The sequence below is a fragment of the Spermophilus citellus genome (assembly GCF_964194105.1).
Source record: "Spermophilus citellus genome assembly, chromosome: X".
NCBI lineage: Eukaryota > Metazoa > Chordata > Mammalia > Rodentia > Sciuridae > Spermophilus > Spermophilus citellus.
This window is the reverse complement of record NC_138190.1, coordinates 14,764,679-14,789,755: the sequence shown is the minus strand read 5'-3', so window position 1 is coordinate 14,789,755 and position 25,077 is coordinate 14,764,679. Positions and strand designations below refer to the sequence as shown.

The window sequence follows — 25,077 nt, the reverse complement described above, 5'->3', positions numbered from 1 at the left end:
TGAATGAGAAAATGCCTATCAATCCATCTATTTAAGTCAATTTTCTGTTGTGATAAGAAAAGAGGTTTGTTTAGGCTCACAGTTTTGGAGTCAGGGAAGTTCAAGATCATAGTACCAGCATCTGCTAGTCTTCTGATAAGGCCCTCATGCTTTATCATATCATGGCAGAAAAGTACAAAGGAAATGGGCACATGTGGAAGACCATGTGTATCAGTGAGACAGAGGGGAGGCTAACCCACTTTTTAACAGCCCACCCATTCTCATGGTAAATAATCCAGTTCTGAGAGATATAACACACTGAAAAGAAACTTAATCCATTAAGAGAACTAACTCAGTTTCTTAAGAAAGACATTAATCCATTTTTGAAGGCAGTGCCTCCATGACCTAACTACCTCCCACTAAGCCCCACCTTTTAAATTACCACGACCTCTCAATACAGTTATATCAGGACCAGTCTTCTTGCAAATGAACCTTTGGGAGATAAATGGTATCCAAACCGTATCACCATCCCTACATTGTCATCAGACATAAGTGAGATTAAGATATCAGCTGGGTTCCTTAAAATATTTCCCTTCTCATCAATAAAAAGGGGAAATATTTCCATTTCACCAGGGCCGTGGTATAAATACCATATATTTCTGTAAGGGGAAAATACTATTGATACTTTTGAGTGTGTGCTAAAGCCCTACATTTGTTCCTCTAGAAAAATGGAATTATTCAACTTTGTGGAATTGACTATATTAGGAACTGAGTTCTGTGGTCAGGCCCAGTAAATCATCTTATGGCTTGCTATTGGTTTTCCAGGACAACTTCAAAAGTGTATCCTCAGTCTCCAAAGACAGTGAAGCCATCATACCCAGGGTCTCCTGTGAAGTACCGCTTTCCCCCCATTCCCAACCAAGAAACACCCAAGAAGAAAGCAGAAAAAGAGAAGAGCAACAAGGAAAAGGAAGGTGCCTCAAGTCAGGCTGCTGGCCATCTTGGAGAGGAAACTCCAGAGAAGTATGTGACAGACAAACATGCCACCGAGAAGCATGTGGCAGAGAAGCATGCCACCGAAAAGCATATGGCAGACAAACAGGCCACTGAGAAGCATGTGGTAGATAAGCACGCCACCGAGAAGCACATGGTGGAGAAGCATGTGGAGGACAAGCATGCCACTGAGAAATATGCTGCCACAGGAGGGAAGGTTGAGAGCAATACAGGTAGACCTTCTTTGTTGACACTGCCCCTGGGCCTAGGTAGTTGTCCCTCTGACCTGATCTATATGTCATTCTCTTGTGTTTGCGGGAGAGGGTTTTTTTTCCCACTGGGACAACTTCATCTCATACCATTTTCTCAGACTTGCCCATTGCTCCTAAGTCTTGCCCCTCAGGAGACTGAGGGTCCTGAGGGTCCCCTGGAGGAGGAGACCTACAGGCTAACCCTGCTGTTGGTTCTGGAAGCCCACAGGAGTCCTAAGGAATACAGGCTGTACCTAGCCATAATCAGCATGCTCCACGAGAGTTCATAAAGCCTCTGTGTTGCAATGAGTTCATGACTTGCTTATGGTCCTTTCTCTCCTGCTCAGCTGTCCACTGTCCTCCACTGTAGAATATATGTATCCAGGGTCATAGTCCTTCTCCTGCTTAGTGGATAATTGTAACACTCTCCTGGTAGCATTTCCCATCACCACACAGTATTAGATTTTTCATGTCCAAGTGGCATCTGCTGTGTGAATGGAATCATTATGTTCATTTCCCTTGATCTATTCCTCTTGCCATCTCTTCTTTGATATAGCCTTGGGGAAGCCTACAGCAGGCACCACTGATGCAGGAGAGGCTGCAAAGATCCTAGCTGAGAAGAGAAGACAGGCTCGGCTGCAGAAGGAACAGGAGGAACAAGAACGATTGGAGAAGGAAGAACAAGAAAGGTATGCAGGTGCTCAGAGTTTTGGTGTGATCTCATGCAAAGGCTGGGCTGAAAAGAGCAGCTTGCCTATTCTTTTTACAGTTTTTTTTTTGTTTGTTTGTTTTTGTTGTTTTTTTTTTTTGTTTTGTTTTGTTTTTTTTTTTTTTTTACTGCTAAAACCTGAGCATAAGTAAAGGAACCTAGAGTGCCTGGACTGCAATGAAAGTGTTTAGGAGATGGAATCTTCTATTAGATGTAATTAACAGACCTTTTCAGAGGACTTAGAAACTCATAGCTCCTGGTTTTAAATGTTACAGGTAGCTTCCCTTTCTCTTCTTGGACCTGGAAACCAGGCAGGCCTCATGGAGCTACCAGGGGAGTTTTGAGGTTTGTTTATAGAATGAGATTCTCCCTGGGAAGACAGAAGGTCTTGGATGTAGAGATCTTGATTCTGCTTTCCAAATTGTTTTCTCTATTTTATCCTACTTATACCCCAAAGTGAGAGATTTGGACAGGCTCCCCAAATGAGGGTAAGAGGGAGTTAATTTCATAACCATGAGCAATGAGGTATAGGGAAGTCCTATGCTAGAGCAAGACAAAAGATGTCATTACAGTTGTCCCTAAACTTTGGAGGGTATCAGAATCATTCAGGTAACAGTGAAAATGTACTGGCCTAAGCCCTGTTATGTTTTAGAGATACACCAATGTTTGAGAACCACTATAGTGATAGTACCAGGGCAGGGCACTTTGTCACAGTCAACAGTCCTGCCTTTGCTGATCATTGTGTTCAGAGAGGGAAATACATGGTAAAGGACAAGGTCAGTTTTGTCACGAAATTGATAGAGGAAACTCTTAGAATAATCACAGAGTGCAATCCAGTACTGTTTTTTTTTTTTAAAGAGAGAGTGAGAGAGGAGAGAGAGAGAGAGAGAATTTTTAATATTTATTTTTTAGTTCTCGGCAGACACAACATCTTTGTTGGTATGTGGTGCTGAGGATCGAACCCGGGCCGCACGCATGAAAGGCGAGCGCGCTACCGCTTGAGCCACATCCCCAGCCCAATCCAGTACTGTTGAGAGAGCAAACATGACAGAAAGCAAGCAGTACTCTAGCACTTAAGGCCACCACTAAATTTAAAATAATAAATAATAGTATATTTTTTATCCCTAGTAACTTTGCCAAGTCTTTGTGATCTCTTAATTACAGGTCTGCTGATCTATTTTTTATTTTTATGTTGTGTTACTGGGACACGAACCCAGACCTTGTGTTTGCTAGGCAAGAGTTCTACCACTGAACTATATCCCTAGCCATTGACCTTTTATTAAAAGGTTAGGGGGTAGGTCTGGCTGATCCCTTCTTCAAATTCTGGACTTATTTATTTTCTCACTCAAGCTTTTTGGTCAATATTGACAGATTTTTGCTATTATTGAGTGATCTGTTCAGGCTGGTTTGGGTGGGCCACAGTTTATGTGAAGGGAAATCATAGGAGATGATGAATTGTAGGACCTCCAATGATAGGACTTGGTAATTGCAGACCCTGGAGATATTGTGTCAAAGAGCAGGTGAGTGACATGATTGTTACTTGTGCTTAGGAAGGAGTTCTTCACCTTTCAGCTACCACCCTCGTTCTCATATTTCCTTCATAGCCCAAAAGAATTGATTATACTTCCTATCTTTATTTCACCAAATCACACTTATTCTTCAAACCTTATGACCATCGTCCCTCCTAGTTGCCAGACTCCTAAACAATTCTTGGTTTGCTTTGACCATGTTGAGCTTACTCTTGCTTTTCTGGGATGTCCTTCTGAGTCTTATCTGACCTCTTATCCATTAAAAATTGCTTGGGCTCCCAGCCCTCAGTCTTTAACTGGCTTCTCACCTGACAAGTCCTTCCTAAATAGTGTTGCTCATTTCTGCTCTGCCATTGTCTCTGCCACACTAACAATTTCCTCTGGCTTCAAAAGATTTAGGGCTCACATTTCATACAGTAGTTTCATGTTGAGCTATTGGTGTGCTAAACAGCTCTGCTCTGGTCTCCCTTCCTACCTTTATTTTCCCTTTGCCTCATTCTATTATCTATTTCTGAAGGTTATTGCAGCTTTCTTCATAATCCTTTCATACTTTGTGAAACAAGAGGGGCAACTAGATAACATGTACATACTGAAGACCTGAATCAGTGCTTGTGGTCTGGGATCTTTCTAGGATTGCACTGTCTACTACCATAGCCTCTGGGCATATGTGACTACTGAAATGTCACTTAAGGAGAATCCGGTTCCTTACCCACATAACTACATTTCAGTGCTCAGTAGCTACATGCGGCTAGTGGCTATCATAATAGACAGCACAGTTCTACAGAGTGTTTTCTTCATCACAGAAAGTTTTATTGAATAGCACTTATCTAGAACCCAGAGATTGTATTTCCATCTACTTTATGTTTTCATTTGATTGTGTCCCATGTACATCCCCAAATTCAGCATTCTCAAAATAGAAATTAGTATCTTTTAGGCTGGGGTTGTGGCTCAGCAGTAGAGCGCTCACCTAGCACGTGCAGGGCCCTGGGTTGGATCCTCAGCACCACATATAAATAAGTAAATAAAATAAAGATATGTGTCCAACTACAACTAAAAAAAATATTTAAAAAAAGAAATGAGTATCTTTCACCCAAACTTCCTTTTTCTTTCATGAGCCCTGCACCCCCATCTATCATTGTACTCAAGTCTAAAGTTTCAGAGCCACTCTCAGTTCTTCCCTTTTCATGCTCCTCCACATCCCATCATTTGTCAGATCAATCTTTATTGGCTATTGCATTAGTACCTCTGTTATATCTCTTCCCTTCTTGCTCGCTTTGTCTTACCTAGGTAGTGTCTGGGCATACTATCTGAGCACCTTGCTCCAGGTCTCTCAGGGCTCGTCTACTGTCCATCTACACTGTCCACAGTGACCTTTCTCATTTAAAGAAGTGTGATTGTTCTGATCTCTGATCCTGTCCTTCAACAAGCCCTGCCCACAGGATCCACCCAAACCCATTGACAGTCCTTAAAGGACTGCCATTAACTGGCCACTCCCTGCTTCTCTGTATTCTTTCTCTCCAGGCTTTAGCCTGCAACCCCCTTTGACATTCCCCCACCACACAGCTCCACACCTCCAAACCTTGTTGTTGCCCCACATGGGCTTGTGCTCCTTCTTGCCAGACATGTTTCCTTCTCAAGCTGTGGTTCAAGCTCACTCCTCTATAGCCTGTCTGGCTCTTCCCTGGGAAAAGAACTACCCCTCCCCCATTCTTCACCTTTCCTGAGCCCAGTAGTCAGCCAACAAACAGCTTCATGTATTTTTAGGCCACTTTCCTCCCAGTTAGCACCATAAAAAGCTGAGGTGCAGTCTTTGGATGGCTGGTGCCTGATACTTAGTAAATGTATGAGAAAGGAAGAGAAGGAGGAAAAGACTAAGAAACCGTTGCAGTAGTAGGTCAAGTAGACAACTCAGAAGAAGTGGGCTGATTCAAAGTTGATGCTAAGGTTTGATTCAAAGGACTTGGGAGAATGGTATACCCAATAATAGATAACAGAAGGGCAGGAGGAATTAGTTTTAAAGAATTAAAAATTATTCATTTTATTTCAGGTAGTTTACTAAGTTTAAGGTGTCTGCAGAATCCCTAGGTAATTGGAAATGGAATTGAAACCTGGAGCCTAGATAAAAATGAGACTGATACACTTGACCCCAAATCAGTTTTCCTCTCTCTTGCCAGAATGTGAAGCTTTACGTAGTACTACGTGCAAGGTGAGAAAGGAAAGTACCAGACAGCCTGGGGCTGGAACACAGCGGACACCTCTTGGAATAGGATCATCCTCACATCTGTTTTGTGTTGTTTAGAGTCAATAGTAAAATCACAGAAATGTGGTTGCCATTTGAGAGAATATAGTGAAAAATAAAGATACTTTAGTCAAACTGTGGAAAGCCAAATTATTGTCACCAACTGGTGAGGGATACACTTTCCAAGTCAGGGATGTGGGAAACTCCCCTTAATAGAAGGGCCAACCAGGAGTCCAGATAATTAGGCCCAAAAGAACAAAAGTTGGTCCAGTCCCAACCAGCAGTGACATCAGAGCTCTCTTAGAAACACGTAAAACAGGCCCAAGGTATACAGTGGGATTCCTAGAGTTGGAGCAGACAACCTTAGACCTTGGTTCCACTCTAGAGAAGACACTGGTAGAAACTAGCAAGTAAGAGTTCTTAATGGAATTACAAAATGGATCACAGGAAGTCACATTAAGAAGCCGAAATAGAGGTCAGGTATGTAGCTAAGTGGTAGAGCACTTGCCTAGCATGTACAAGACCTTGGATTCTACCCTCAAAAAAATAAAAGAAAAGAAGAAGCTAAAAAAGAACATCAAAGAATATTTGAGAAAAGCAGTCCCTGTGAGCAAGGTCATATGATTGATGTCCAGGTGAGAGCCCCAGACCTGGAACTGCAGGCAGAGGGGTCCCCAGGGCTCATCAGAGCTACTTCTCACTGTCTGAGCCTCCAGGTAACAGGTGGTTTTTGGTGCAAGGTAGCATAGGTGGGGGTCCTCTGATGTTGGGCATTGTTGGGCAACTGAAGCAGGAGGAAGCCAGGACAACACAACCTCATATGGCACAAGGTTATAGAGAGGACCTTGTAGGAGGGAGGTCTGATGTTGTCATCACCTTTAAGACATGTCAAAGCTGAGGAAAGACTGTTGGTCTTGGGTTAGGAGATAAGCAGAGAATTTGGGAGGGAAATTATTGAGAAGAAGGGTGGAAAAATGAAGTGCCCTGAAAGAGGTGAGAGTGTGGAGCCTCTGAGTGTGAGCTGGCCATTCCGCAGTCATGAGTGGAAGGCTGGCAAGAGAGGACCAAGAGTGCCTTGGGATGCCTGAGACCTGAATATTTTTGCCAGTCATGGAAAGGTACATCTCAAAGAGGAAAACTGGCATTGGAAGGAAGAGAGACTAGCTGGAGAAACAGCCTGGAATTCATAGCACAAATGGTAGCATTTACAGTCCTTTTGCATTTAGGAAAAGGGTGAAATTTCTCAGCTGTAATGCCATAAAGGAGCACAGTTTAAGAAGCTCAGATTAGCTGGGTGTGGTAGTGCATGCCTATAATAATATCAGCAATTTAGGAGACTGAGGCAGGAGGATTGCAAGTTCAAAGCCAGCCTCAACAACTTGGGCCCTAAGCAACTTAGCGAGACCCTGTCTCAAAATAAAAAAATAAAAAGGGCTGGGGATGTGACTCAGTAGTTTAGCACCCCTGGGTTTAATCCCCAGTACCAAAAAAAAAAAAAAAAGCAGCAGCAGCTCAGATCAGGTCTTCTCTATAAAGTGGTTAGTGCTGCCATCAACTAAGGAGGTTGACAAAAGCTAAGAAAAGGTAGTAATTTGGACTGGCCATGTGGGACCAAGGGATAAGGATAAAAAAATGGCACAGCCAAGGCTAAGGGGCACATGACCAGTCACCTTTATTTATTCCATTCTCTAACTGGTGCTGATCTCATGCCCAGCAGGGGCATGAGTGGTCCTGGGGGCCATCCAGGCCCAGCATTGGACAACAGAGTAACCTTCATGCCATCACAGAAAAGCTCAGCAGGGGATCAGAGTCCTGGAGGGCAGTGAGAAAAAAGGAAAGTAGATGCAAATCAACTGTACAGGCTTTACCAGGCAGGTCAGCAGAGAAAGACATGGAAGGTTAACCTTTTTCTAATGAAAACTTTTAAGCACATAGGAATGAAAATGATGAGCCCACATACTCATCCACAAGATTAAACAATTCAAGGTTGACCATATGTCAGTGATGTGAGCAGGATGAGACAGAAGGGGGTGAGGTACTAGAGGTTTCGTGACAGGAGCCATTACATGAAGACCCTCACCAATGGACAGGGACAAGGAATACATCAATTAAATAACAAATGATGACAGTGATGTGCAGTTTTCTGGTATTTTCTAAGTCAGTAAGGTGGAGGGATGGGACTTGGAGGGATGACAACAACAAAGATGGAAAGAATGATAGAACTGCCCTCAGGCCTGGTGTACTATGGAGGGAATTTGATAATGATGGCAAAGGTGGTGGGCTACAGGTGACCTACAGCAGAGGGATGGTGGGAGGAAAGAATGCAATAATGCTCTCTCTGGTTCCTTAAGCAGGGAGAGAATGTTCATACTTGGAGAGGATTGCAAAGGACCCTATTTTACACAGTGGAAACCAATTTTTTGGAGTTTGTGTGTGCATGCACCCATGCATACTAGTTTTTACCTACTTTGGAGAAAGCAAAGTGTGGTTAATGGAGGAAATTTTGTCTAAAAGGATGGGATTTCCATGAAGGCATGATGAAAAGGACAAACAGGGTGTTATGGGCCTCTGGGGAGTAATTCATAAAATTCCTAGGCAATTATGGAAAATAAGGAGCCACAAGAATGTTACTACATGTATGTGCGTCTGGGCACCTTGAAGTCCTAATGATATAAACAGAAGCGGCAGTGGATTTTCAGATTCTGAAGACGCAGATTACAGGTTCTTTGTGAAGTAGCTTGTGCATTGATTCATATACTATGTATCCTTTGTATTTTAACTTTTCTGAGACAATCACAACTGAATTTTTAAAAAGGAATAAGAAATGAAGCAGTGTTCTGATTGATCTTTGGATAAATCTTGATATCAACACAGCCATTTTTGTTAATCCTATGTGGGGTATACTTTATCTTTCATGAAGGAATCTAAGAAAACAGAAGTTTTCTTTCTGATTAGGCCCTGCAATACTCTTCTGGAGAATATTTGTTTATAATTTTAGGTGCTCCACAAATACTCCTAGGCACTGTAGCCTCTATTGGTGTAGAGTACATTATCTCATACTGTTATACTCCTGGGATAATGCCTTTAGGTTTTTCCCAGTGGCTCAGGAGGCTGAGGCAGGAGCGTCACAAGTTCAAAGCCAGCCTCAGCAACTCAGTGAGACCCTATCTCTTAATAAAATACAAAAGAGGGCTGGGGGGCTGGGGGGCTGGGGTTGTGGCTCAGTGGTAGAGTGCTCACTTAGCATATGTGAGGCCCTGGGTTCGATCCTCAGCACCACATATAAATAAATAAAATAAAGCTATTGTGTCCACCTTCAACTAAATATATTTTTTTAAAAAGGACTGGGGATGTGGCTCAGTGGTTAAGTACCCCTGGTACAAAAAAAAAATTTAAATAGAAACATAACACTTCATATTTCTATATAAAGGTAACTTCTGAAAACATACAGATTTATAGATGAAAAGAACATTGGAGGGGGGCTGGGGCTGTAGCTCAGTGGTAAAGCACTTGCCTTGCATATGTGAGGCACTGGGTTTGATCCTCATCACCACATAAAAATAAATAAAGATACTGTGTGTTTATCTACAACTAAATAAATATTTTTAAAAAACAATAAAAAACATTGGAGGCTGTAGCTCAGTGGTAGAGCACTTGCCTAGCATGGGTGAGGTACTGGGTTCAATTCTTAGCACCACATAAAAACAGAAAAATGTTAATTTTTTTTTAAAAAAAATAACATTGGAGGTGAAGGTAGTATTCATTTTAATTTGTAAAACAAACCAACATTTTTGAATGTTCCAGGGCCAGGCATCCCCATGCATTATTGAATCCTCACAGTAACTCCATCAAGCAGTGGTATAGCTATTTCCATTTTTAAAATGGGCATCAGAAATGTTGAGTGACTTTGCAAGTGTCTTGCACCAAGTGGCACAATCAGAATTCAGCTTGAGTCTTGACCAGGTGTTTACATTAACAGTGATTAGCCAGTGCCTAACAGTGATGCACTTGTGAGCCAGAACATTTGAAATGTAAAAACCAGCACTTAGACTTTATAGAATATTTCTTCACTGCTTAGAGCTCTTTGTCATTATATCATGAACCATTCATTTGTGGATGACAATGTCTAAATGCCACTTAATTTTCATATAGCACAAATTAAAAGCTAAAATAGATTTTTTTAAAGATTGCCAAGTCAAATGGAAAAACAGATGCTTTAATTTCTGCATTAAATGTTGAAGTTCTGTTGAGCATTTTCTTTCATTGGCTGCTTCAGAAGTCACATACCAGTTAAACCCCCAAATGAACTTTTGAGCTCATGGTCACTGCTCTTAAATTGCTGACTGGCATATTTGTAGCCATTACATCACTTCCCATTTTCTATCTTTATTTGGTTTTTAAATATTTATTCTGCTTAATTAAAAAAAATTGTCATTGAATAAAATGATCAGGCTTGGTCTCCTTTGTCTTCATTTATAGAACAATGTGTCTTCACAAGTCAATAAGTGTTACTCTTTGTAGTAAAGAGTTAAAGTCAAGCCTGGTTAATATTTTTTGGTAAGCATATGAACTGAAATAGATTTCTGGGAAAGATGAGGCATTTTATTAAGTGTACACGAATTCAAATGCATGTATTCATTATGTGTTGAGCATTCCCCACTACTGTCAGGACACAGTTCCCTGGCAGTTTGCCTTTTGAGCATGTTTTCCTCTTCTAATGATGATTATGTCCTCAAAAGGCTAGAGAGAGAAGAATTGAAAAGAAAAGCAGAGGAGGAAAGGCTACACCTAGAAGAAGAAGCCCGTAAGCAAGAGGAGGAAAAGAAATGGCAGGAAGAGGAAGAAAGAAGAAAGGCAGGAGAGGAGGCTAAGCAGAAGGCAGAGGAGGAGCTATTGCTGAAAGAAAAGCAAGAAAAAGCCATGATTGAAAAGCAGGTACAGTCATCCTCAGATTTTCCTTTTTTTTTTTAAAGGGCCTTACTTAATATTAGGTAAATTTTATTAAATTTGAATTACTCGTAATAGTTACTTGAAGTTTTTTCTTAAATCATCTGGGCTAGTTATTAAATACAATTGAAGTTGGTAATATTTGCCATCTGTGAGTTTGGATTTTCACAAAGGCAGACCCAAGGATAAAATTTGGGGGCCAGTAGTTTATTTGGGAGGGGATCCCATGAAGCTGCTAGGGAAGAAAGTGGAAAGCCAATATACAAGCACATCCATGAGTGGGTTACTATGGGCCCCTGGAACTTAGTGCTTTTGGGACCCTCTGAGAGACTGGGATCATGCATTAGAATTGTCCAGGGGATGAGGAAACTGGACAATTTATTTACTAATACTGCCCCTTTTTATGGAAGGTTTCTCCTTAGGAATAACTCCTGGAAATTTCTGGCTATATACACATTTCATGGCCAGAGCTTACCCACGGATAGAAAGACATGGGTCATGTATGAAAACTAGCTTGCAGGTGATTTTCATGGTGGGATAAGGGTATATGAATGAGTCCCAACAGTATCTCCTCTATCATAGAGCAGGTTGTGTGAATTTACATTGAATATTGGTGCCTCATCCACTATGGGGCAGATAATGGGGTAAAGGACTTACACAAAGCCCAGGAATTTCTACAATGCTTTCTTAGTTTAATAAAGCCTGTGCTTTGGCTTACCTGTTGCTCTCAGAAAGAAGCAGCAGAAGCAAAGGCCCAGGAGGCAGCTAAACAGATGCGTCTAGAAAGAGAACAAATCATGCTGCAGATTGAGCAGGAGAGACTGGAGAGGAAGAAGGTAAGGCTTGGGGATCAGGAGGACTTAGGATGAGACAGGAACAGGAAGTTAATCCAGTTCTGTTCTGCAATGACTGGGTGCAGTGTTCTTAAAATTGTCAATTAAGTCAAGTTTCCTTGGTGGTGCTGTTCAAATCTTCCATAACTTTATTAGTTTTCTGTCATCTAAAAATCTCCATCTGTGATTATGAATTTATTTACTTCTCCTTTCAGTACTGTCAGTTTTGTTTTATATGTTTTAAAGCCCTATTTGTTAGTTGAATATTCACATTAGATTGTTAAATTTTCCTGTTGAATTGATCCCTTTACCATGAAATGCCCTTCTTAATTCTAGTATTATTTCTTCTTAAAGTCTGTTTTGGCAGCCCTATTATGATTGGTACCTGCATGGTAAATCTTTGCCATTTTTTTTTACTTTGAATCTATGTGTGTCCTTACAAGAATCTCTCTTATGAACATAGTCAGGACTTACTATTTTAATACAGGGTATTAAAGACATTTTTTGCCTTTTAATTGGAGTGATTAGTCCATTTACACTTAATGTATTTATAGATAAAATTGGGTTTAAGGAGGCTGATTATAAAGTTCCAATCTCATGATATCCTAGGCCCAACCTGGGCTTTGTAATGCTATACCTACATCTAGGAGCTGGGAATCTATGGACATCTCTCCTGAACTAACCTTAGCTTCATTTTCTGGAGGGTGATCCTCTAGAATGGCAGATGGTGATTTTTTTTTTCAATTTATAGGGAACCAAAGGAGAGAAAGGAGAAAGATAGGATATAGATTATTGATCCTGGATATGTACTAGTCTGCTTCATTTGACCTTGTTTGTAGAGCCAGAGAAACCCATCTACAAAAACAATGGAAAACCTTTTCATGCTTTTTATCCTCTGCTGACATTTGTCTTTTACCAGTCTTCTCAGAAATGTGAAATTGCATTTAGACCCAACTACTATTTTATATTTTTGGTATTATGGTCCTCTCACCTGTTTTGTTTACAGAGAATAGATGAAATCATGAAGAGAACAAGGAAGAGTGATGTGTCTCCAGAAGTGAAGGTAGGAATTCAGATGACTATTATGTAACCAGCAGGAAAGAACTGCAGAAAACATTCAGTGAAGTTGTAGGTCTCAGAGAAAATTAGCCAGGAAAAAAAAATGGACTCTCCATGCTCTGTTTCTGGCCAGGTTAAAGAGGAAATAGGATCTTGAAAGGAAGGAGGAATTTCAGAGATGGAGCAGCTAAAAGATTTTCTCAGCCGGTGCGGTGACACACACCTGTAATCCCAGCGGCTCAGGAGGCTGAGGCAGGAGGATCATGAGTTCAGAGCCAGCTTCAGCAAAAAGCAAGGCGCTGAGCAATTCAGTGAGACCCTGTCTCTAAATAAAATACAAAAAAGGACTGGGGATGTGGCTCAGTTTTTGAGTGGCCCTGAGTTCAATCCCTGGTACCAAAAAAAAAAAAAAAAGATTTTCTCAAAGTGGTGGGGTTGGGGTGCAAGGAGAGTCACAGTAGTGCACGAATACAAAAAGAATGGCGATAAGGGAAACAGCTGAAAATTCAAAGAAATATCATGGAACAGGCAGATGGCCCAGCAGGGCTCCAGATTTCTCCTGGTGGTTTTAAAAAGCATTTATTTTCCTGTGTAATGTCAGCCTTCCCTCTTTTCATCTACTCTTTTTGTTTTCAGAAAGAAGACTCAAAAGTGGAGATTCAGCCTGTTCTGTGTGTGGAAAATAAGACAAAACCAGTTGTCCCCAACAAAATAGGTGAGTGTGAGGTCTGGTGCTTGTGTTTTTTCCTTTAATAGTGGGAGTCCATAAAGCTTCCTGTGAAGGAGGGACACATGTGGGTCCCAGAGCTGTGGCTGACAGCAGATTTTCTTCCTGGAGCATCTCTAAAGCCCAGGGACTATTGACTGTATTTGGAAAACCGCTGGCTTCCATGTTTAATCTTGGCACAGAAAGCACACTGTCTTACTGGCCCAGGATGCTTTCCAGGGAGCCTAACTACTGGTCATATGTTATTAAGATCTGGTCTTGCTCTTCTACCAAGGCCCTGCAATAATGCTGTGTGTCATCTCTTCCCCCATGTGAAGGTGATTACATGGGGCTGTTGGTGGTTCTTTCCACAGAAGATGTTGCATCAGTAGTGAAGCAGAGGATTAAATTAATTACCTTTTTATGTATTTCCTGTAATTTCATTTTGTATATTTTATGATTCACGAAAGGACTTTGTTCTTGATCAGAAATCAATGGATTGAACACCTGCCAGGAGGTTAATGCTGTGGGGCGCGCTGCCCCAGAAACTTTTCCACGAGATGTTTTTTCTAATGGGCTTAAACCAGTTGGGGCATTTGTTCATCTGGATGCCCTTGATGGGAAATCAAACAGTCTGGATGATTCAACCGAAGAAGTTCAGTCTATGGATGTGAGGTATGTCAATTTCTTTTACATATACACTTCATCTCTTTTCCAAACACCACCACTGTCTTTTAGTTTGTTTCTCCATCTTTTATACAATACAATAACCTAAATCAGATCTGGTTGACATTATAGGAAAGCTATCAATGATATAATATTATTATCTCGAACTAGGCTCCCTAGAAGCAGAGCCTGGGCATGTGATTTAGTAGGGGAGGATTCTCAGGAGGAGTGGGCAGAAGGGAAGGCACTAAGTAAGGATGTGTTCTCAGACAGTAGCATAGGAGCTCTGCAGGATGAATTTCCACCAGAGAGTTGTTCAGTTGAGATAAGGAATATGGTATTTGTACCACTGTATCCATCAGTTATTTACTGTGGGTTTCTTGGCTAGGGGATACAGGACCATGATCATGGGGGTGCCTGTCAGCTAAAGGAAGTTGTCCAGAGAAATAGTGGCAATTTTGAGTGTTTAGGAGCCAGCCCTCTGTGTCTGGGGGGATAGATGCACCTATGGTAAAGGGGACCTTGCCAGGATCAACAAGATTCCCTGTGTCCAGAGTGATGTGTCTCCACAAGTAAACTTGTCATTGCAGACTTGATAAAGGAACTAAATTGCTTTCAGATCCTAAAAATCTAAGGAATTCATAAACTGGTATCATTTTTGTAGATGACATCATCTGGCAAATTAATCCCAGATAAAAGAATCTATTGGTATGAGATTGAGGCAGAGGCATTGGAGTGGACAACTTTTGGTAGGGTAGTTGGAGTAAGGGTTGACTCTTTGTATTAGGAGAGTGTGACAATATTTTGTAAAAGCACTACCAGAGCTCCAACCTGCCAGTTTACCTTCTGTCCTTGACTGTAAGTTCTCTGCTTAGTCTGGAGGTGGGGTTCCTGTAACACTAGTCGTCAATATTCCGCTCATCCTCACAGGGCTCAAGCTAGATATGTGAAATCCAGGACATCATCAGTAGAGAAAATCCTGTGTAGAATGGTAGCAGGGCCCCTCAGTCCTTGCCTGGGTCTTCCCATCCCTCACCACCATCATGGCAGGCTTCTCCTAGTTGGTGCCACTCTGTCCCCAGCAGAAAACAACTAAGGCAATCTGAAGGGTTAACCCAACATATTCCACCCACATATTGAGCCAGCTGTGTTTATTCTTTAATGTCTTGTTAGGGGAGGGAAGGGAACAAGATGTGGCACCTCTGACCAGAGTTTAAGAAAGTAAAGGGACTTATCATACTATGTTCTCACTTAGAGAGTGATGTGACCTTGGTGGATACACCCAAACTTGTGGTATCATTTTCTCCTCTTTTCTCTGACCAGTTTAAATGCAGGGGATGGAGGTGAGGAAAGATGAAGATGAAGCAGGATGTTTCTGTTTAATGAGGCAGTTTTCCCAGACTTCAAACACCAGGGGTGGTTGTAGATCAGCTGTTGCCCCTTAACTGGGCTCAGGTGTGAGGGAGGTGGCTCCACTGAGCTTCTGCAGTTCAACTGGTTTTTCTTGATTCATCTGTAAGATCTCATCAAGGAAGAAAAGAAGAGCCTGGCAGCAACCTTACTGTGGCTATTAAAGGACTCCTGGGACAAATCCTCAATTCCCAGCCCACCACTCTTCTGGGCCTGGATTTGCTCCTTTGCTAGGCATATAGCAGACAGCAGCAGTGCAACTCCTTCCATATCTAGGAAGAGAGGGAGGAGGTGGGTGGGGGGTTCAGCTGAGCGAACTGATTAAGTCAGGATTTAGAAAAGAAGCAGTGAGATTGATTCGGCAGGTGACTAGATGGATGCACCCCAACCCCTTGAGCACACACCACATCACATGGTTCTCCATGAACTCTTCCCAACACAGTCACATTCATATTCACAAGAACCCTGAGAGGGAGAGATTACTGTTCTTCCCATTTTATAGGGGTGGAAACTAAATCCAGGGAAGGAAAAGCAGCTTGCCCAGGGCAGCACTGCTAGAAAGGCAGAACAAGGAGCCCCAGTGTTAATTAGAGCCCTTCCTTAGTTCACTTTTGGTATTTGCTTTCTGTTTGTTCTATTCTGAAAGTTCTGGAAGGACCTTGCTACTCTGTAGTAAAGTGTCAGTGCCTGTAGGTTTTTTCCTTTCACTCCTTGGGCAGCATAAGCTTGGCCTGCACATCTTGTTTGGTCTACTTCCCTTGTTCTCATCCACAGAGGCCTGTGCCTACCCACTTCTCAGACTTGAACTTGTGTATTTTTTTATGATGTGTTACACATAAACTGTCTCTACATTTATCTTTCCTACAAGAGTGTAATAAAATATTACAAATAGAATGAAGCACATTAACATAGTGTGCTTAGTTCTCATGTTCTCTCTCCTCTCCCTCCATCTGTCTCTCCCTATCTCTCCTTCATCTCTTCTAGTCCTGTTTCCAAAGAAGAACTTATCTCCATCCCAGAATTTTCACCAGTGAGTGAAATGATTCCTGGGATGTCTCTGGACCAAAATGGAACTGGTAATGCCCGAGCACTTCAAGATCTCTTAGATTTCACTGGTCCCCCGTTCCCCAAGAGATCCAGTGAAAATCTCAGCCTGGATGACTGTAACAAAAACCTTATTGAAGGATTTAACAGTCCTGGCCAAGAAACTACTCTGAACTCCTTCTGTTGACAAATACAACATCCCTTTAATGAAAGGTACAGTCTTTTGATGATACTCTAAATCCTTACCTTCCCAACTAGAGTGTGTGAAGATAGGATAAACATCACTCAGCCTTCTGGATGACTAATTTTATTTGAAAAATACAAACACAAATATGGTATATACTATAGCGTATATAAAAAATGCTATGAAATTCAAGGAATTTCTTCCTGTGGGAGCCTCCAGTGCCATGCCTTGCCTGATTCATAGACCCTATTGTTCTGGGGAGTAAGTGGGAAGGGAAGGTTTGATTGCCAGTTGTTTCAAGTAGCACCTTCTTCAGAGGTAAGGAAAAAATGCTCTTAAAATATTACAAGGTGGTAAAATGAACTTCTCTTCCTTCATCATTCATATACATTGATGAGTATTAGGCCAAATGCTTGGCTCTTCTCTAGACCCTTTCTGGATTCTTCCAAAACCGAGACATCTATTCCTAGATCATACCTGAGGGAGTAAGAGGAAAGAGCTACAGGTTGTGCACTGAAAGTTTTTCCCCTACCCTTGACCTTTTTTCTTGTCAAAGCACTCTAGAGGCTCTTTTCTTTCTTTCTTTTCTTTTCTTTTTTTTTTTTGTGTGTGTGTGTGTGTTTGTGTGTGTGCCACAGATTGAACCCAGGGTCACCGAACTATACCCTAACCCCTCTCATTTGAGTAGGAATATACTTATATACACACATTTCATATTTGATTTACTTAAATTTGGGACTTATTTGTTTTGAATAATGAAAACAAAATACGATCTAGCACCAAATCCTTTCACAACTTAATTCGTATCACACCTCCTGCTATTTTTTCCCTTTTTTTTTTTTTTTTTTTTTTTGGTGTGTATGTGGTACTGGAAATTAAACATATTAGGCAACCATTTTTAGCTCAAATGTTTTTATATTCTCTGCATTCTGTCACTTTATTTTCTTTGATGCTCCACTCCTGTAACATAATTTGATGTCTAAAATGATTTGGTCCAACCTTTTTATTTTTCCCATCCAAGTACTAATCAGGCTCTACCCCACTTAGCTTCTAAGATCAGATGAGACGGGGCATGTTTGGAGTGGTGTACCATAGACTTCTTGTTATTTCTGAAATGAGGTAACAGGTTGGGGAAGCCACATGGCTGAGGTCATTGTATTTTGTTTGCTTATTTCCACTTGACCTCAGCTCTTGCCTGTAGATAAGAACTTTAGGGTCCCTGCCTCTTGATTCTTGGAAAAGCAGCTGCAGTCATTTGACACATGAGATGAGGTGATTGACAGGTCATTTCTCTTTATACGTATATATTTTTTAGTTGTAGATAGACACAATACCTTTATTTTATTTAGTTTTATGTGATGCTGAGGATTGAACCCAGCGCCTCACATTTGTGAGGCAAGCTCTCTACCGCTGAGCTCCAACCCCATACTGACAGATCACTTCTAGAGTAAACTATGTCCCTAGTTTGGAGAAGAAGCTGCTTTCTTGGACCCTTAAAACACTAATTTCACCTGAACATTGTTTCCTTGACAGTTTCACAGCTTAGTATTTATTAAGAGGCTTCTTTTGTCATTAGCATACCTTGACTTTAATAAGCTTTTCTTAAGTTGGTTTACCTCACTGTCCAGTAAAGAACAGAAAATCCACAAAACATCTGAAGGTTTTAGGACACTCTCACATAAGGAAAATTTGACCAACCTAAAAAAATTGTCCTGTGCAAAATGCAGCAGTATTTCTGCTGAGAAATACCGAATGAGCCAAGGAAAACCTAAACCTAATTACCAAGTGCAAAATACTTGGTTTCTGCATTGGTCTCACCTGGCTTTGTTTTTGAATTGATACAGGTGGTGTTTGGAAAACCTGTGAAGTTCCCGGTAGTCAAATCAGCTGCCGGTCATCTGAAGAAGCTTCTGTCACCCTTTACGCTGGATTCCAAATTATTAGATCAGAATGTAACTGTATTCCTAGGTAGTCAAACCCTGGCCTCTCATGGTAGAAACCTAGAGGCTTTTGCCTTGTTGGGCTTTAGCAATGTTTCACTTTACAGTTCTATTTATGAGCTTCAGCTGCTGCTAAAACACTTCCTGTCCTTCTGTATTATCATAGTGATCCTCTGAATAACCTGATTGATGCTGGTTCAGAAGTTCATTCCATGACCAGTCTCATGCCCAGAGTTGGAGCACATATTATACATTTAGATGTCTCCTCTTGTAAAATATTCTAGACATTTACCCAAACTCTAGTTAAAACATGTATTCAGCTTGGGCTGCACATCTCCCTTTGTTTATAAGGAAAAGAAATTCTGGAGTTTTCTCCCCCTCTGGGGTTTCTCTGTTTGAAAGTACTATGAAGAAGTCTTTTTTATTAATCAGCTTTGCCACCTGCATTGCCCTACATTATACTCTTTTGGGGGTTAATGTAATAAGTGTTTGAGTAAGGAAGCATTAAATGGTCCGTAATAATTTCTGTTGTCTTATGCATATTTGTTTGTACATGGACATCTTTGATGTCATACCTTAAAATCTCCAAACTGTAGTCACTCCAAAACATGAGTGACTTTCCAACTAAATTATGCATCTCATGTACAGGTGGTTGGTTTTCATGTTTTTGCTATTGTTTTTGTATTGTATCTTGGGAGTTTTCTCGGTTTGCTCCTGTGTTTGCCCAACTATAATAAATCCAGGCACAAATAAAAATCATAGTGCTCTGAAATAAGGGGGCCTCCAATTGGTCCCAGGACATCACTGTAATAGACTTCAACATGAAAAAATCTGAATGGGAAAAATGACACTAGAATGTATACGCCACACATTTTATGCCATATAATGCTGTGTTTTCTTAATTTCATTTCTTGTGGAAAAATGTGACTCAGATTAAAATGACCTTTTCTTCTTTGAAATTTTATTTTGACTTGTACAATAAGAGGTTTGGAAAGATTTATAATTCTGAGAGAGGTTTGCAATCAGGAGACATAAAGACATCTCAATAGCAATCGTATTCATGTGCTTTTAAAGCTAGCTACAGTTTAAGAGTTTATTAGTTATGGAAACTGTGTATGTTTGTGTATGTGTATATACTAAATAAAATACATGCCTCTAATAATGCAGTTCTATTGATCTTGATGAATACCAGGGCGAAAATCCCTTTTATGACAAGCACACAGAAAATGATAGCATGGTCTGACTTTCAAAAAATGCCTAGCCATCTTTCTTACAACTTTATTTTGCTAGAAATCTATGCAGTTGTGATCTGTTGTACCTCACAGAACCATTGTGACTGGTGATGCCTCATGTGCATGATGTGAACATTCTGTTTAATGTGAAATACATTTCATCGAAGAGTCTGGTGGCCTGCTAGTGTTTTGTTTGTATAAGCCCAATGAAGAAATTTGCTGAAATCAAACCAGGTTTTCTAAACCCATGCAACCATGTGGGAAAAAACCCAAATCCTACATGGATGTCCTTTCCTTGTCCAACTTGTTAGAAAATCTTTTGCTGTCAATGCCAAGTGAAGCCAACTGTGGAAATAAATTTAAGTGATAGCCTGTCCCTAAAACATGATGAACTTCTGAGTAATGTTGCTGTGCTTTCATCCAAACACTGTGATGCCAGGCATTTCTAGTTAACTAAGACAGTTAAATTTGGTATTATCTATTATATGAGTACTTTACTTAGCAATTGGCACTTAAACAAAATTACAGTGGGAATGTTGACTCTTATGTGTTGGAGGGGTACTAATGATGGAACCCAGAGGTGCTCTTTGAGGTACATCCCAGCCTTTTTTTTTTTTTTTTCCTCGCTAACTTGTCCATGCTAGCCTCAAACTTGTGAGTTGCTGGGGTTATAGCTTGACTGTTATTTTCAAGGAACCCAGACCAGATTTTCTTATCTAATTCACAGGCTCATTCACTATCTGGGAGACAGCATCAATCTAGACCAGGAGCTAGGTAGACAGGAACTAGAATTAGAAACTCTCATGGTAACTTGGGCACCATCTCTGAAGCTGAGGGTTCAGTATGCTAATAGAGCTTCTAGTCAGGGCACAGGAGAAGACACTTAACTAATTTCATTTTCAGGCTTCTGACAGCATTAGAAGTAGTTTATGTCAGGAGTTCTTGCCCTAGGGCCTACAGTGGTTGTGTAAATGCAATTGCTACTTTGTGAACATTGTAAATTTTTTTCTTAGTAAATACAAGTTTGCTATTAGCCAAATACTTTCATAAACTGGATTTAGAAAGCAAACATGATGTAAAAAACTAGTTTCCAGAATTCCATTTTGTTAGGGCATATAACACAGGTTGACTTAACATTCCTACTCATTTTTAGGAAGCATGATTATGAAACAAAGTGAAGTAAGAATTCTTAGAAGCCAGAAATCTTTACAGATACTCCCTTTCCCCCAAGGAAACCAAGAGAAATAACTGAAAAACTCATTGAATAATCATATAGGGAGGCAAGTATTAAAAATCAATAGTTTTCTTATCCATTAGCAATAAACAGGAAATAGATCCCAACAAAACCCATAAAATTCCTAGAAATAACAAACAATACTGAAATTTGACCACCAGGCATTGTGATAATAGATAGAAGTGAGAAGACCTATGCATGCAAAGAAGGCTAATAGTGACACAACTGTCCAGTCGATGTTTTTTTTTTTGTTTGTTTTGTTTTTGGCAGCTTGAAAATAGAATTGCAGTTCATATCAGAAAACTAACAAAGCCAAGAAATTTATGAGTTTTTTTTAAAGGGGAGAATTTCCTCAGCAAATAGTAAAAATACATAATTCTTATGTAACTTAACCAGTGAAGTCTGACAGAGAAATAGAATTTAGAATAGCAGGAGAGTTAAGAAATATTCAAGATACATAAGAATTTAATGCCTAGAGAACCTGCAGGTTGACCATTTGTATATATAGAAAGGTAGCAGGTGGCTTAGTGTCTCCTGAGGGCTCAGCTGAGTTTAAACTATAATGGAGTGGGGATAAGAGCCCAGAAGTCACAGGAAAAGATAAGGACAGCAGAATCCAAGCTGTTCTTACCAGTTAGGGTTCAAGGTAATTCAAGTCAGGAACAAAAATTTAGATGGAAGGTTTGGGGGCAGCCTGTAAAAGATCCTGAACTGCCTGGTGCACCAGGATGTGCTGTGTTCTCAGGAGGTCAGCTTTGTGGGGAGCAGTGGACCTCTGCTTGCCAAGCTTCATACTTCTTTGCAGACTTCTTTACCATGATGAGAGGCAGCATATACTGAGTTCCTGTAGTACACATTGATGGTTCTAAGGCTTCTCCATGCCATGAGGTAGGTAGGAGAGGGTAACTTCCCCAAGGACACACAGATGGAACTTAGCAGAGCAGTGTTTGACTCTTAAGACCCCAGCCTTGGTGACCTCAAGGGAGGTAGACAGGTTGTTCTGCCCCCAAACACAGCACCAAAGGACCAGGATCCCTGTGGGGATCCTAATTCTGAGTGTGCCTTAAAAAATATTGAGGGCTGGGTTGTAGCTCAGTGGTAGAATACTTGTCTATCATGTGTGAGGCACTAGGTTTGATTCTTAGCACCACATATAAATATTAAATAAAGGTCCTTCAACAACTAAAAAAGTATTCTAAAAAATTGAGATATAATTCACATAAAATTCACCCTTTTAAAGTATATAATTCAATGTTTCTGTAGTATATTCACAAAGTTGTGCAATCATCGCCACTAATTCTAGAATACTTTCATCTAAGTATGTTTTTTCAAGAGTCCATTAGCCATACAGCAGAGCATGGCTTTTTCAGCCATTAGTTCAAGTTCTCATTACACCTGGAGGCAAGAACATGGAATTTGAAAATGGTACTCCCTGAGGCAGTCTCTTCCCCTTTTCATTCCAATTTGCTACATAAATAATGGGATAAAATGCCAAATGGGCTCACTTATCAGGCACCAAGCACAGGCCTCCTATGATGAAGAGAGACATATTAGGTGAAACTATGATTTAAAATGCTTTGAGATGCCAGGAACCATGGCATACACCTGTAATTGCAACAACTTGGGAGGCTGAGGCAGGAAGATTGCAAGTTCAAGGCCAGCCTGGGCAACTTATAGAGACCCTCAGTAACTTAGCCAGACCTTGTCTCCAAAAGAGAAGGGGTTTGGGGGTGTAACTCAGTGATAAAGCACCCTGGGTCCAGTCCCTCTCCTCACCTCCCCAAAAGAGAAAAGAAATATCCTGAGCCTTTAGAGACATGGCATTTTAAATTTTTATTTAAGCCATTAAATTTTGGGCTTATTGTTTTTATACAACAATAGGTAATAAAAACCTAATATTTAAGATAAATTGTTACTAATACTTTCCAAGCAAACTCTTAATTTGGGGGGGGGGGTTAGGGGGTATGGGGGATTGAACTCAGGGACACTCAACCACTGAGTCACATCCCCAGCCATATTTTGTATTTTATTTTGATTTTTTAATATCTATTTTTTAGTTTTACGTGGACACAGTATCTTTATTTTACATTTATGTGGTGCTGAAGATTGAACCCAGCGCTTTGTGTATGCTAGGCGAGCGCTTTACCACTGAGCCACAACCCCAACCCCTATTTTATATTTTATTTAGAGACAAGTTCTCTCACTGAGTTGCTTAGTGCCTTGCTGTTGCTGAGGCTGGCTTTGAACTTGAGATCCTCCTGCCTCAGCCTCCTGAATCGCTTGGATTACAGGGCTGCACTACCATGCCTGGCTTAATTCTCAATGGAAATAGAAATATTAGAGTTCAAGTAAATTCTTTTTCCTTTATAAGAAAACAAATTTCAGCCAGGCTATGTGGTGTATGGCTGGCATCCCAGCAATTCAGGAGGTCTATACAGGAGGACCCCAAGTTTAAGGCCACCCTTAGCAACTTAGCTGTCTCAAAACAAAAAATAAAAAGAGCTGGGGATGTAGCTCAAAGGTAAAGTGCCCCTGGGTTCAATCCTCAGTACAAAAACAAAAAATAGGACTATAGTATAGTTAAGTAGTAGACCATATGCTTACCATGCATGACACCCTGGGCTTGATCTTCAGAAACCCCCCTCCCCCCCAAAAAAAAGAAGCCAACGCTTTCCAGTGTTCTGAGTAAGGACTGAAGTCTTGCTGAAATTCAGCATGGCACAATGGAAGAACACCAGACCAGAAGTCAGGAAAAATCCTACCAGCTTGGAACTTGGCAGTGGCACGACAAGCTAAAAGCCAGGTGGGAGAGCTATGTACCCTGTGTGGGCAATGGGGCAGTGCATTGTAAGTGGAGAATCTTTTTGTATTAGAGCTTTATAGTTATTCATAGTAGTTGGGTTCATCACAACAAACTCATTCATGAATGGAAATCTGTTTCAGTTCATGACTGCCCCCTTTATCCTCCTGTTTTTCCCATGTATCCTCCCTCCCCTCTCCCGTTCTCCTTCCTCTACTTGACTTCCTTTCACTCATCTATTAATTTATATTTGATTGGTTCTTTATATTATCCTATCCTTCTCCCTCTTTCCTTTATTTTACTCTTAACTTCTTCATATGAGAGAAAACATTCAACCTTTGAGTCTGAGTTTGGCTTATTTCACTTAGCATGATACTCTCCATTTCCATCCATTTACTGGCAAATGCCATAATTTCATTTTTTTTTTATGGCTGAGTAGAACTCCTGTGTGGTGTGTGTGTGTGTAAAAAAATAATTTTTTAATCTGTTCATCTATTGATGGGCATCTGGGTTGATTTCATAATTTAGCTATTGTGACTTGTGTTGCTATAAACATTGAGGTGGCTGTATTGCTATAGTATGCCAATTTTACACCTTTGAGGGAAATACCAAGGAGTTGAATAGCTGGGTCATATGGTAGTTCTGTTAAGAGACAGACAGATGAGGGTGGTGGGAACACAAGGTTACAAGAATCATTCTATCAAATGGGCCTACTGTGCTGACCTCCACATGCTTTCTTTGCCAAAAAGCAATTTACCTACAGCCCTGCCTGGCTTAAGTGGACAGGATATGTCACATTCCTTAGCAAACTACCTGTTATCTGCAAGGAAATGCAGGCAGGAAACAACTTTGATAAGAGGAACCCAAATTACTTTGAAGGAAGAGACTTTTGTGACTCTTTTCACAGACCAGATCCCAGAAGATAAGAATAATTCCTCCTAATCATAAAACCTGTGAAAATGATTAAGAATCCAATTAGAACCACTCAGCATGGGTCAAGGTGTGAAAGAGTTGTCATGGCACTGAGGACTTGAAAGTCTGATGTCATCTTGCTGTCAGTCAAATTCAAGAGGTATACCTGGGTGCGACTCTGGAAACTTCCCTGGGATCCCTAATAAAACTGGAGTGCAGGAGAGATGCATTGTCTCTCTTCCAAAAGGATCCACTCTCTCCCTGGAGAGTGTCCCCTTTCATTTTTCCTATCCCTTCACTAAACTGTTGCTCTGAGCAACATGTCTGAAATCTTTCTGACTTGATCACAGAATTGGGGTTTGAAGAAGGGGGGTCTTCATGTTGCCTCAATTTCCCAGAAGGCCCCAACT

General features: G+C 40.8%; 1 protein-coding gene across 1 annotated transcript in view; it reads left to right on the top strand.

Annotated features, from left to right (window-relative positions):
• Window positions 1-18,817, top strand: part of MAP7D2 (MAP7 domain containing 2) — a 59,575-nt gene extending 40,758 nt beyond the window's left edge. The window contains exons 8-16 of the mRNA XM_081276815.1: window positions 805-1,205; window positions 1,780-1,912; window positions 10,440-10,635; window positions 11,379-11,483; window positions 12,487-12,543; window positions 13,176-13,254; window positions 13,734-13,920; window positions 16,306-16,578; window positions 18,394-18,817. Coding sequence (XP_081132941.1) covers window positions 805-1,205; window positions 1,780-1,912; window positions 10,440-10,635; window positions 11,379-11,483; window positions 12,487-12,543; window positions 13,176-13,254; window positions 13,734-13,920; window positions 16,306-16,552 — 1,405 coding nt within the window. The 3' untranslated portion in view covers window positions 16,553-16,578; window positions 18,394-18,817. The remainder of the gene's footprint in view (window positions 1-804; window positions 1,206-1,779; window positions 1,913-10,439; window positions 10,636-11,378; window positions 11,484-12,486; window positions 12,544-13,175; window positions 13,255-13,733; window positions 13,921-16,305; window positions 16,579-18,393) is intronic.
• The last annotated feature ends 6,260 nt before the right edge of the window (window positions 18,818-25,077 follow it).